The 14,865-nt window shown below is 35.2% G+C and overlaps 1 protein-coding gene across 5 annotated transcripts in view; it reads left to right on the top strand.

Moving 5' to 3' along the window:
- Positions 1-14,865, top strand: part of Smap1 (small ArfGAP 1) — a 170,658-nt gene that overhangs the window by 84,769 nt on the left and 71,024 nt on the right. For 4 of the 5 annotated variants that reach the window (XM_004863998.4, XM_087205136.1, XM_004863999.4 and 1 more), the window contains 2 exons: positions 2,304-2,389; positions 10,858-10,933. The exons of the other annotated variant lie outside the window; for it this stretch is intronic. In XM_004863998.4, the coding sequence (XP_004864055.2) occupies positions 2,304-2,389; positions 10,858-10,933 (162 nt within the window). The remainder of the gene's footprint in view (positions 1-2,303; positions 2,390-10,857; positions 10,934-14,865) is intronic. 5 annotated transcript variants of the gene reach the window in all.

Below are 14,865 nucleotides of genomic sequence, written 5' to 3'. Positions count from 1 at the left end.
TTGAGGGCTGTGACTAAGGTCAGCATTAGGTTATCTGTTAAACCTGGATTATTTTCTTAGGGGCAAAGGAGCTGTGTGTCTGGGAAATCGGGAAAAAAAAAAAAACCCCAGAAAAATCGATCTTTCTACCCATTAAAATATTTTTAGGAACTCAAGCTCTATGTAAATGATATGGAATACAATGTTTTATTTATAAATCTTACATATGGTTTCTAATGTGATAAAATATATAGAAAGTATTGTTTGACTAGCCATCATTCATAGATGATACTGAAACAATTTAATTGGTTGAAATAAATGATTATCAATTGTTTTCTGCCTCCTGAGCAGTGATTCTTTTTTTTTTGGCCTAGAATTTTATTTGTTGGAAAGTTTTTAAAATTAAGGCTACTTTCTGGGAATAAAAAAAATTTAAGATGTTATGTACATGTGCTAGTTCCTCACAGTGAGTGCAATCATTATGTACTGCAGATAAACACTAATAAAAAAGCCACTTTACTAGACATAGAACTGTTTAGATTATTCCTTTGAGTGATTTTTGGTACTTTGTAAGTTTTAGTGAATTTAACAATTTTTTTTTAATGGGTGGTGCTGGAGATGAAATCCACGATCTTGAGCATGGTAGGCAAGCTCTCTGCCACTGAGCTACAGCCCCAGCTCTTCTTTTGGTTTTTTAATAGGGTTTTTTGTTTGCTTTTGTTTGTTTTAGAACATGTAATTCTTACCTTTCAAATTATAGATTTTAGGGAAGAGGTTTGAATTAAGTTAGCTTTGTGTTTCTGTATTGAAACATCAGAGGCATTTAACTTACAAAGCAAAAGGTTTATTTAGCTCATAATTCTGGAGGTTATGGTCCCAAATTAGTCAAAAATTTGCTCCTGGTTTGAGCCTCTGACAGGGTGCCTGACAGCAGAGGTAGAAAGTACATGGCAGAGCAAATTGCATACATCACAAGCCAAGCCGGGAAAGAGACGGAGACCACAGTTTCTGAGCCCTGAGTAACACCCCCTCTCCGCCAAGGCACCACCACAATGCTCTACCACGTGCACCCTGGCGACCAGGACTATTGGGCAACTCGTGCGAGCTATAGCAAGGCTTTGTGCACTCATGAGCGTGTGTGTAAAATTGAGGCATTAGGCACAGAAGTGGGTTTTTGTTTTTGCTTTTAGTAGGGAAAGCTTTCAGTAGGCTCTCAAAGGGTTCACAACTCCAGAGAAATCAGTACCATTCTGTATAATTCTAGGTAATTACTATTTATTTTATTTAATTTCCATTGTAATCTTTTTTAAAAATGCAACTTTTTAATGAAAAAAATAAAAATTCCATAATAGAAGCAAATAACAGCAGTTAGTACTCTGTGTGTCATTATCATCAAAGTAGTTACTCAGAGTACAAGACATAAACCAAAAAGAATCTTACGAAGAAGAAACAGAATAACACAAATCTTAACAATGGAATTTGTAATTTGGGGAAGTATTTGAACTTCTCCCTATTTCCTATTTATCTTCTGTTTTGTTCTCTATTTATGTTTCTCATCTAAGAGAAACCAAGTGATATTTGAACTTGTGTGAGAAATTTCATTTGACCCAGCGATCTCCATTGTGATCTTGACTGTAAATTGTGAGAATCCTAGAGTGTATCAAAACTCAAAGGGCCAGGGATTTAGCTCAGTGGTACCACACCTGCCTTGCAAGCACAAGATCCTGAGTTCTATCCCTGGTACTAGCCCCCCCCCCCCGAAAAAAGAAAAAGAAAGAAAAGAAAAGAAAAAACAAAGAATAATTTGATCTTGAGTAGTTAGCTCTGAAATGGCAGAACTATTCCAGTGGTGTATTTAAAAAAATACCAAACTGCCAGGAATTTCACTTTTAGGAAGTCATGAGTATAAAGGGGGGAGGTTATTTGCACAGAAAAATGTTTTTAAAAATTCTGTACTCACATTTTGCAAAATGTGAAATATTAAAAATAATATCTCTAATTGGAACTTGAATAATTTCAGTATCATAGTTACGATTTAAATTATTTTTGAAGGAGAATATATTAGAAGTACTGTTAGTATTTGTATGTATGTATATATGTGTGTATATATAGGAATTATTTTTTAATATGTGAGTAATGAAAAAGTATTTGTGTGTATGTATACATAGGAATTTTTTTTTTTTGGGTACCAGGGGTTGAACTTGGGACCTTGGGTTTGCGAGGCAAGCAGTGGAACCACTGAGCCAAATCTCCAGCCCTACATAGGAATTTTTAACATTCATGTGAGCAATGAAAATGCTTGATTTTTTTTTTTTTAATTGCAGTGCATGCAAGATATGGGAAATACTAAAGCAAGACTACTCTATGAAGCCAATCTTCCAGAGAACTTTCGAAGACCACAGACAGATCAGTATCCTTTAAAGCTTGTTTTTTGTGGGTTTATATAAAAAATTAATTTTTACTATTTATATTTTATGTGAACTTTATCACACCATTGTTCATTAAAGATATAAATTGATTTGCCTTGAGTTGTGCTTTGTATAAAATAGGTTTTAAATAGGAATACAGCAGTCCACAATGCATGTAATATTTTTTGTAATTATTACTGAGTATAACGTTTTGTGACTAATTCTTCTTGATTTCTTTTTATTTCTATTTCTTGATAGAAGAGTATATGTTTACTATTTTACACTGTGAACATCCTATTTTAAAATCAGTTTTTATGGATATTCTGTAATCACCTTTTACTATATTTATGTGAAATAGTTTGGCATTTATGTGTTTAAATGGCAAATTACATATTTAGCATAAATACAGAAGAAATTATACTAATATTTACTACTGGCTTTCTTTGACATAGGTTGCACAACTATATTTGTTTTACAGATCTGCCTTTTTGAAGGGACAGATTGTTTTCTCACAGATATTTTAGTCAGGATGTATTTTATATTTGTTAAAGATAAAATTACTTGATTCTGATAGGATTTCTAAAACTCATTCAGGTTGGAGAAAGCAGCTCATCAGAACTGTGCTGCTGTATAAATAAGATTATCTAATTAATTTTAGGTGTTTGGATTCTGTCCAAAGGTAAAAACATTTGTAGTTTTGACAATAAAATGTATTTTGTTAAAGGTCAATTATATATTACCCATTTATACAAGTATAGTAAAACAGTTTGTGTGGCCAGTGGATAAAAATGATCCTTTCTCAAAGATAGATACATTTCATATTTGGACAGAAACCTTTTATGTTATAATTGAAAAGTTAGTAATTTGCATTTGGTCTTTTCTGTTTCTGTGTGCGCGCGCGCACACACGCACATACACACACCGCACCCCTACACCCCTTCACCCCTTCACAAATTTAGCAGTGTGATATCCAAGGCTATTTTTGTTATAGAAATATCCTAGAGTAAAAGTAGGTACATTTCAAGTATGCAAAATGCGTGAGCAAAAGTGTGAAGGTGTGAGGAAACATGACCTTTTAGGATTTTGATATTGACAAAATTGGGGCAAGTGGTAGAAGCAGCTTAAAAGATAATTTGATCCAGCACAGTGATTTTTGATACCATGTAAAGCAGTGTGGGCCTTATTTCATTGTCCCAAGGGGTTGAAGTGACTGAAAACCCGTGGAGTGCTTTGAAGCAGTAGAACATTATGGCATTGGCTTTTACCACAAGAAGATTAGATGGAGGTAGGTGGAGAAAGACTTGGAGAATACTAGTACAGCCCCAAATGAGCAATGACGGAGATTGAAGTCCATGTAATGGCATTGAGAATGAAGAGGAAGGAACTGGAGAGAAACTGGGAACGCAGGAGCAGTTGGACTGGGTTAAGATTGGGTTTGATTCTGAGTATGACCCAGAGTTGAATGACTGTAATGCCTATTCATTGAGAGAAGGAATTCATTACTAGAAGAAAGACCACAAACGATGCTGCGTTACTTTGGTCCGATTAAGGTGTATGTTAGACATGTAAATGGCATTACCTATTTGGTACCTGGAAATAGAAGCTGACACCCTGGAAGACATCAAGAAATGCAGAATGGGGAGTCATTTAACACATAGGTGATATAAAGGAAGGGGTGAAGTTCTGGTCACAGAGGGCAGAACTTTATCTTTTTTCTTTTGTTATTGAGAATCTTGGGAATGCTTTTTCCTTCTCATCTAGAAAGTGAGGGCTTCTGTCAGATGCCTTGAGGAGTAGAGCATGATAGAAGGGAATAGAGCCAAGCAGACAAATCAGTGTCCCAGGTGGCCCTTAGCATCTGCCTGCTGCATGTATTAATTTATTCCTCCTTTCTGCTGCCCACCCACAAACCTGTGTTTAAGAAGCATCCATCAAATTGAACAATCTTCCTTTTTGTGAAGTTCTTTTTTGTATTGGGAGTGTTGGTTTGGTTTGCGCTGTGTTATTTTTGGGGTTCTTGACTATTAGTTGAGGTTCTTAAAAGTTTTATTTTTATCAGTACATGGCTACAGTACATGGTGACTACGTTTATTGTGAGGAATTGGTACATGTACAAACACATCTTAATTCCTTTTTTCCTTCTTCCCCTCCACAAGCCCCCCCCCCCCGCATTAGATTCATTTATTTAATCTTTTAAGTTCTTCAAGGTTAATTTTCAAACATTCAGATTAATGATGGTCAGACTAACAGGCCAAAAAATACACAAAACACATAAGATAATTATACTAAATTAAGGTACACTAATTGTCCATTCTGGATTATAATAACTTTTTTCTCCTTTTTTTTATTTTGTACTTTATAGTGAGTTTCTCATATATGAGAAACCATGTTAAAAGCTTGTGTGTCTGACTGACTTCACTTAACATTGTGATCTCAAGATGCACCTATTTTCCTATAAATGACTCAAACGTATCCTTCTTTATGGCAGAATAGTACTCCATTGTTTATAAATACCACATTTTCTTTATCTGTTCATTTGTTGATGGACATGTAGGCTATTCCCAAAATTTAGCTATTATGAATTGTTTTGCTATAAACATGGATATGCATACATCACTGTGGTATGATGTCTCAACTCTTTTGGGAAGATACCTAGAAGGGGAATAACTAGGTCAAATGCAATTTCTATTTTTGGTTTTTTGAGGAATCGCCATACTATTTTTCAGTAATTGTACCAATTTACACTTCTACCAGTGAGGAAGAAGGGTTCCTTCACCACTCCCTGCAGCCTCTCCAGGATTTGTTAATGGTGGATTTCTTGATGATAGCTATTCTTTCTGGAGTGAGTTGGAATCTCAGTGTTGTTTTAATATGCATTTCTCAAATGGCCAGAGATGTTGACATTTTTTCATGCATTTGTTGGCCATTTGTACGTCTTCATCTGAAAGGTATTATTCATTTGAGATGCCCATTTTTCAATTGGGTCTTTTTATTGGGGGAGTCTATTTTTTAATATCTTTATGTATTATAGATATTATTTCTTTGTCTGAGGAGTAGCTGGCAAACATTTTTTCCCATTCTGTAGGTTGTCTTTTCACTGTGTTGGTGGTTTCCTTTGCTGTGCAGAAGCTTGATAAGATCCCATTTGTTGATTCTTGGAATTATTTCTTGTGTAACTGGGTTCTGTTCAGAAAGTCTTTACCTTCACCTATGTATTCAAGAGTTTTAGCTATTTTGTCTTTTGTCTCAGTATGGGATTATTTAGGATTTTTATATCTTTTGGGTCAGCTTTGCTAGTTAATATGTATCTAGGAATGCATCCATTTCTTCTGAATTTTCTATTAGAGTTCTGGCTCTAAGTAGTTACCCATGATCTGGATTGTGTCAGAATCTATTCTGATGTTACATTTTGCATTTCTAATTGCATGGATTTGGGTCTTATTTTAGTAAGATTGGCGAAGAGTTTGTCTATTTTGTTTAATCTTTCAAAGAACCAACTCTTTGATTCATTGATTCTGTGTTTTTTGGGGTTTTTTTGTTACTAGGGATTGAACTCAGGACCTTGCACTTGCTAGGCAGGTGTGGCGCCACTGAGCTACATCTGTGGCCCTCTTTGCCTTTTTTTTAGTTCAATTTCACTAATTTCTGCTGATACTTATAATTTCCTTCCTCATACCAGCTTTGGGTTTGGATTTTTCATGTTTTTCTAGGACGTTGAGGTGTATCATTAGGTTGTTTATTTGAGCTTGCTCTGTTTTTCTGGTGTGGGAATTCATTGCTGTTAACTTCCCTCTTTGAGCTGCTTTCATTGTGTCTCATAGGTTCCAGGATGTCGTACTAACATTATCATTTGATTGTAGGGACTAACTTCTTTTTTTTTTTTTTTTTTTTGGTACCGGGGATCAAACTCGGGTCCTTGTGCTTGCGCAGCAGGCGGCGGAACCACTGAGCTACATCTCTGGGCCACTAACTTCTTTAATTTCACATGTGAGCCATTGATTATTCAAGAGAATATTGTTTAGGGCCGGAGATGTAGCTCAGTGGTTTCGCCGCCTGCTGCGCAAGCGCACGTGCAAGGACCCAAGTTCAATCCCTGGTACCAAAAAAAAAAAAGAGAATATTGTTTAATTTTCATGGGTTTATGTAGTTTTGGTGATTTCTTTTGTCATTGATGTGTAGTTTCATTCACTCTGATCTGATAATATGCAGAGATTAATTTCTATCCTTTTTCATTTACTTAAGCATACTTTATGGGGTAGTCTGTGGTCTATTTTGGCTGAGAAGTGTGTGTATTCTCCCATTTGGGGATGGAATACTCTGTAGATATCTATTCAGTCCATTTGCCCTGAGATTTGGTCCAACTCTGATATTTCTTTGTTGATTTCTTTTGTCTGACTGATCTATCCATTTGTGACAGTGGAGTATTGAGGTCTCCTGTTACAGTGGTATTGGTGTTTATCTGATTTTTCATGTCCAATAGAGTGTGTTTTGTGAAGTTGTCTGTGCCAGTATTTGGTGTGTATATGTTTATAATTGTTGTTTCTTCCTGTTGAATTGTTTCCTTAATGAAAGTTTTGGTTTTATCTCTTATGTTGTACCCTTATGGATTAAAGCAGCCTCCAAGTTATTTATTTGATCATCCTGATTCCATGTGTTATCCCCGAGTGGTATTCAGGGAAAGATAATCTATAGCTTCTTAGTAGCCTGGTATGCTGATTTCTTGTATGCACCATAATGAAGTGCATTGTTATTTCAGGTGTTTTGGACCAGAGGTAATTTCAGAAAAGAAGAGATTTTTTAGTGACTCAGTGTCTGTTATCAGTAAATTCTTGATCATTGACACAGTGAAGATGTTGGAAATAATAGTTGCATTACTTTGGTGCTTTAATAATAGTTGCGCTAAGCCCATGATGGCGAACCTTTTAGAGCTTTCAGTGATACAAAGAGCTGTGAGAGAGGGACAGAGAAGGAGGGAAGCAGACAGGCACAGGCGTGGTGGTTCTCGTCTGTCATCTCAGCAATTTGAAAGCTGCGGTGGGAGGACTGCTTCAGCCTGAGAGTTGGAGACCAGCCTGGGCAATGCCCTAAGACCTTATCTTAAAAAAACTCCCCAAAACCAAAAAATCCAAAAGTGGGTGTGGTGGTGCACATCTGTGTTCTCAGTGCTGGGGAAGTGGAGGCAAGAAGATTGTGAGTTCCAGGCCAGCTTGGACTACATAGTGAGGACCCACCCCCCCATTATAGGAACACTTTCATTATTTCATCTTTTAACTATAAAACACTGTTTTGGAACTTCTGTTAGCAAGACTAGTAAGAAAAACAGCCTGCTTGCCCACTTGCCATCCATCCATCCATCCATCCATCCATCCATCCATCCATCCATCCAGCACTCTAAAGCTTAAGGCTCTTTGAAGAGCCTAACACCTCTGTACGCCTGTAGATATAAATATATCTCTTAGAGGCAAATGAAACCAAACTGAGTTAAATTTATATACTGTCAGGGCTCACTATATTCTTAACAAGATTTGTTGCTTTTAAAAAGCTTTACAGTTTATAAAAGTTAGCAAAAGCTGTTGTAAAAATGTAATTTTTCATGTGGACTATGGTTAATTATAGGCTGCATGTGCTAGTGCATGACAAATGATAAAACTATATATTAAGCTTTTCATTATAAGGATATTTCATCTTATCTAAAAACTTTAATTACTTCAGTTTATGAGATCTATTGTGCACCCCAGCTAATCAGCAGTTCTTCTCCTTTGAGCTTTTCAAAGTTTTACTGCTGCCGGGTATGTGTCTGAAAGATTTTTTTCATTGGAAGTGGATGTTAACTTGTCTTTCAAGTGGTGTCTTTAAAGGAAGGGGAAAAATCTTAAAATGCAAATACGTGTTGAAAGGTAAAACATGTAAAGTTTTTCTGAGCTTGTATAGTACCAGTTGGTAGTATTGTTGATAGGGAGATTTATAGGTCTTACTGAATGCTTTGTAATTATAGGCATAGAAAAGATTCTGGGCTATTTTGAGTTTTATTTAATAAATCCCAAATCAGTAACTTAAATTTGAATTGTTATCAATATATTCCTTACCTTGCTTCCTTCAAACATCATTATTTTATTTCTTATTTTTAAGATTGTATTATTGATCTTCTATTTCAAATGACATCTGGCAACTAGAAAATAAAGATAATTATTTTCTGATCTTCAAGTTTATTCTTTTGTTGTTTCCCATTTACTCGTCTGTTTGAACTTGCATATATGCAAGCCATCTTAGTAGTTGATATTTCATTTTACCATGGGCCATATATTTTAAAATATTTGCCTATGAAAAAATCTTTATTTTTTTTAAATTAAAAAAAATTTTTTTTGGTACTGGGGATCGAACTCAGGTCCTTGCACCTGCGCAGCAGGAGGCAAAACCATTGCGCTAAATCCCAAGCCCCCAGAAACCTTTATTTTAATAATAAAAGATAAAAATAAAATAGCACTGTGTACTGTACTGTTTCTATTTTTTGTTTTGTTTTGGTTTTTGGTTTTTTGAGACAGTCTCACTTTGTATTTCAGGCTGGCCCTGAACTCACTGTGTAGCCTAGGCTGGCCTCAAACTCATGGCGATCCTCCTGCTTCAGCCTCCCAAGTGCTGGGGTCACAGGCATGTGCCACTGCTTGGCATGTTCTTATTTAATACTTTATATACATTAACTTGCTTAATTCCTAAAATAATCTTGTAAGAGGCGTACTCGTATTATCCCCATTTTAAGGCTGATTAAACTGAAACACGAAATTATGTAAAATAAAAACTAACTTTATTCAATGAATGCTTACTGTTAAGTAGTATGGTAAATGCTTTATATATATTATTTGCAAAACTCAACAACCTTGTGAGATGAGTATTGCTATCTTTTCTACACACTTAGGTATAGAGTCAGTACATTAGCTGACTTCGAAGTCAGAGTAACTGCCTGTTAAATAAGTGCCTGCTAGTACCACAAATGAGGCTATCCACCAGAAACCATCTTCTTTGTAAATTAGGTACTAAAATCAGCACACAATACAAAATTATAGTCAAGATTTTCTTTGAAAATGCTGTCTGTGGTGATGGTTTATAGACAGAGTCCCTCTATAAATCCAGTTTAGCTGTTCTTTGCCCTTCAGCATTGGAATAGAATTCAGGAATCAGTTTCCATGGGCCCATGAGCTGGCTGCTTATTTTTGTAAATGATTTTATTAGAACCCAGCTATCCCCATTTGTTTATGAGTTTTCTTTGGCTTCTTTGGAGCTACAGATGCAGAGTTGAATAGTTAAAAGGTAGACCAACTGTTGTGTGAAGCCTGAATCTTTACTGTTTAGCCCCTCAAGTAAAAGTTTACTTAACCCCTAGGTAAATCATGGTTTCTTGAGGTGAACTAATAATGAAGAATTGGCTTACATTTAGGGTTTTGTACAAAAATACGTGAGGATTGTGTGAGGCATTTTTGCTCTAAAAGGCAGAAACTGAGAGCAACTAGACAGACAACATGTTCCTTTGAGTGATTCTATTATAATTTAAAAAATTTATTTTATGATGTGATTTGGTTGCTTTTTAAAAAGTAATGTTTTCTGTGATAATTAGGAGTCCTTCTCCACGTGCTTTATTTTTATATCCTTGTAAAATAGTATGTTGCAATATATAATTTTAAAAAATTGGTTGCTTCTTAGATAATTCCTGAAAAATTTCTTACTATAAGCAGAAAGTTTTGCTTTAGTTTCTTAATGTCTTTTTTCTTTTTTTTTTTTTTTTGGTACTGGGGATTGAACTCAGGTCCCTGCGCTTGCGAGGCAGGCACCAGAACCATTGAGCTAAATCCCCAGCCCAGTTTCTTGATTTCTTATTTCTCAAGTTGGCAAGTAAAAAAGTGGCCACTTTCTTCTAATGGAGAAGGAATTCTCTATGATACTTTAACCTCTCTGTGATAAGTGTATGGTATATGTATAGTGAAAAAGAACATTGGTGTTGGTATCACAATGGTTTAATCCTTTCAAGTTCCTAATTCTTTATGTTTGAGAGTAATATGTATACATTACTGGGTTGTGAGAGGAAATAAAGGAAACAAAATATGTACAACATAGCACAGTGTCTAGCACACTGTGAATACTATATGGTTCTTAGTTTCCTTATTTATATGTAAACCTTAGAATGAATCTGAATTGAATTTACAGTTTGGTGGTAGGATGGGGTTGGTGATGGAGTTGTAATGAGTTGTTTTTCCCTCTGAAATTGGATTTGGTGGTTTTTGTTCAGTGAGAAATTTCTCTGAAAGAAGTAGACTTTCTTTGGGAGAACACAAAATAGGCTACAAAGCTTAGTTGCAGAAATAGTGTGAGAGGAAGCACAGGTTATAGAATAGAAAAGTTAAGCTTAGTGAGAGGAATGAATAAAGGAAAATTTACATGTGACTGAACTCTTTGTTTTCCTTAAGTTATCTGTTTTCAGAGCAGTAGAATTTTTCATCAGAGATAAATATGAAAAGAAGAAATATTATGATAAAAATGCTATAGCTATTACAAATGTAAGTAAAATCTTCATCTCAGCAATTGATGTTTGTTAACTAGATCTCAGACTTTTCATATAAAATATAACTCAGTTTATTTATTGTAAAAATTTATTGGTTGTATATGTTTAAAATACTGAATTGAAAAGGGAGCATATTCTGAATAAAAATTTAATATCTGCTTAACATGATATTTAACCAAGTTAATTTTATGAAATTTGCAAAAAGATAAAGCCCCTAATTGAAAAAAGAGGAGAGAAAATTATTTTGCTAGATTCGGGTAGGGTGTGAAAAAAGAAAGTCAGGTTTGTCTTACCCAAGAGCTTTGGTGGGGCTGTTGAAACATGAAACAAGTCGCCCAGGTGTATATTAAAGCGTAACATTTCCTTCATTGTTATCTGGATTTTTGATACTTACAATTGTCAAGACCTTACAGTAGCAAAAATCAAATAATATCAACTGCTCCTTTTAATATTTTTCTTATTAAACTTACCCATCTTAATTATAGTTTAAGGCTAATTGCCTTTATTGTTGAAATCATTTTTTGGCCTTTGATTCTTAGATTAATAAGCAAGCTAAAGGGCTGAGGATTTAGTTTAGTGGCACTGCACCTGCCTTGCAAGCTCAGGGTCCTGCGTTTGATCCCCAGTACCAAAAAACCAAAAAACAAACAAATAAGCTAAAAACTAGTTAACCATGTGGTGAAATTGTTTCTTAAGTAATTCAGAGATAATAGTTTAATCTCATTTTGTATTCACAGTAGGTTTTTTGGGGTCCATATGAAGAAGCAGTATACAAAAAAATTAATCAAATCCTGACAAAATAAGGGTATTTTAATATATTGTCTCTGATCCTGAAAAATATCCTGTTAAATATTTAAAAGTGTCATTGGTATATATTTTAGAGCAAAGGTATTGCTGTGTGTGAAATTTGAGCTGCATTTAACAGTGGACATAAGATAAAATCTGTTGAAAGATCGATAAAAATTGACATTGTTGAGAATGATATTTATAATGTTCATAAATTTAAGACTGGTTTAAGCATTATAGAGTAAAAAAGAACTAACTTTTAAGTTACATATAAGTAATGTATTTTCATGTGAAATGTTAAAAATTACTTTAGAATGCTTTATAAAACACATTGCTTTATATTATTAAACTCTTAATTCTGAATGTTTTTGTTTCTAAAGCTTTATGTGTACTTATGCAGTTTTTAGTCTCATGGCAACTCATTGGAAATTATGTAGTAATGTATAGGAAAATGGTTTTTCTCTGGACAGTAGCTGTTGTTACAAAGTTGGTTGCTTCCACCTCTTGGGTCTGATAATGGTGTGGTTTGTTAGGGACATTTCTTCATTCATAGGACACATGTAATGAATTACAGTATTTAGGTATTAAGTGTCATGCTAAGTGTGAGCAAAATGCATGGTGAATGTTTAAATTTAAAAATGTTATTAAAGACACATTACCATTAATCCCCCTAAGTGTTCTCCCCCTTATTTTGATCACACTTAAGCCACTTTCTGAAGCAGTTCTGCAAGTCCTGTTTTGTGTCTTTATAAGGTATGATTAAAAAAATGTGGTGAACGCTACCACCAAGTGCCATCCAACAGAAAGGTAGCTCATTATACATTATCTTGTATCCTCATCCACCTTGTTCACTGGATTGACACTGTGCAACTTCTGGCTCTTCCCCAAAGTCAATATGACCATGAAAAGTAAATGTTTTGAATCGATTCAGGACACCAAGGCAGCCATGACAGCACAATTAAAGATAATCATGAAAGAGGACTTCCAGAGCTGCTTCGGAAAGAGGCAAGAGCAATGGGATAAGTGTGAGCAAAGTGAAGGGGAGGCTAGTCTGAGAGGGATAATGGCAGTGTGTTTTTTTACCGTAATAATTTTTAAATTTTTAACATTTACCGTATTTCTTGTTCACACCTCATATTTATAACTCATTTTCTAACAGTTTAGTGAAACCTGACAGTTTTGAGGTGTGTATGTAGACAGAACAAACATGGCATGATATTAATGTTTGATGAATATTAATGTTATATAGAGGTATTCATTCTATAATTTTTTTCTATTTTTGTAAGCTTGAAGTAAAAGTTTATATTACTCTTGAGTTTATATTACTAGTGAAATGACAATTCAGAAAAATTCACAAAAATTACATTTAACTTATGCTCACAGACTCCTAGGACACTGAAGACATGACCCTTGTTTTCAGAGAGATCTATCAAATGAGGCTTAGCCCAGATATTAAAAATAATCATAATAAGAAAAGAATTAAGACATACAGTGTATAGCTACAAATTCCCTATGATGAATGTGATCATTATATATGGTAAAATGTACTTATAAATAATAACCATAATATGAGGCAAAATATGAGTTCTTTATAAATAAGATATTTAAGAAGCAGTAGGGTATTGAAGGGGATATCTAAGGATGGACAATTTCAACACTGGTTGTACTCATAAAACAAAGCTGTCAGACTGGCTGTTAAGCTTTGTGTGACTTATTTCTATATTAAATAGCTCCAAATTATTTCATAGTTTTAAGTTTTTATAATTTGTTTCTTTTTGTTTCAGATACCATTTTTTTAGTGCTGCCAGAATGTGTTACTGCTCTTGTTTTTTTATTTTTGCTACCGGGGATCGAACTCGGGACCTTGTGCTTGCGAGGCAGATGCTGGAACCACTGAGCTAAATCCCCGGGCCCACTGCTTTTGTTTTCTTAAATGTTGCAGTGAGGATTTAATAAAGATGACCCTGTTTTTCTGTGCAAGGCAATTTTTTAACCCCTTAACACAGAACACCGATTAATTTCTTGCCTGTCTATGACATAAACATTTTAAAATGCTGTGACAAAATACAGAGCAGCAAACTACAACACTAATGGTAAAGAGTTTTGCCATTTTTCTCAGTTGTTGCCCCAGTTCCTTGCAGGGTATTCAATTTAACTGTAAAGCAAGCCTCACTGGAATCCATTGTGTAGTGTGAGAGGGACTAGGATGGAAGGCTCCTTCATTCCGAGGGATTCATTCGTAATTGTGAAGAGCATTTTTGGTGGACCATTACTGAGTGTGGTGTCTGTTCATATAAACAGGGTCCTTCTGAGAAAGCGGAGAGGCTTATCTGCTGCACTCATGGAGGGAACTTGTGGTGCAGCCCTCAGTGTTGAGTGTTGTGTGGCCCTGGAAGTGTGAATTAAGGAAAGCTTAAGGAGAAAAGCAAAGTTCAGATAAAGACAAACACAAAGTAAATTATGTTCTAAGGAGAAAAGTTTTTTTACCAGAAAACTTCTTGCTGGGTTGTAGCATCAAACAGAAGTAAGTGTGTGTGTGTGTTTATGTGTGTGTTGATTACATGTCCTGGGGACCAACATGGGACTTTTGAGTTCATTCCTACACCCCTCAACCTGTCCTTCGCTCCTTCTTGAGATTCATGCCTCTTTTTGAAGATAGGTGTAGGATGACAGAAATTGGCTGTTCTGAAGCACCCTTGGATTGCTCCTTTGTTTGTCATTTTGTCATGCAACAGACATTGAATATGTGTATCAAATGGGGGGTGGCACTGAGATGGAAACAATAGCCTTTGCTTAAAAGTAGCTTACTCTAACATTTTCAACAAAAAATGTATGTGCGCAGTGAGCTGCATTCTAAAGCAGAATGTGGTAGTTGGTTTACTAGAAGAATAAAAGTGTTCCGGAAGCAAAGAATTTAGGTAGCACTCATTAATTATCATTAGAATAATTCTTAAGGGAGTTATATTTGAGATTATCCTCAATAGGGAAGGAGGATTGGAGCACAGAGGAAATGGGCTGGTATATAAGAAGGAAATATTCATAAAGCAGGTAAGACATTTCAGGCTGCAAGGAAACTATCCATCTGTGCCAACGTGAGATGAGGAAGGAGAATCTGGCTCTGTTATCTGATGCTTGGGTCTG

This window comes from Heterocephalus glaber, unplaced genomic scaffold (genome assembly GCF_053883595.1).
Source record: "Heterocephalus glaber isolate CG9 unplaced genomic scaffold, H.glaber_assembly_v1.0 deba00000594, whole genome shotgun sequence".
NCBI classification, from domain to species: domain Eukaryota; kingdom Metazoa; phylum Chordata; class Mammalia; order Rodentia; family Bathyergidae; genus Heterocephalus; species Heterocephalus glaber.
This window is presented reverse-complemented; position numbering and strand designations above follow the sequence as displayed.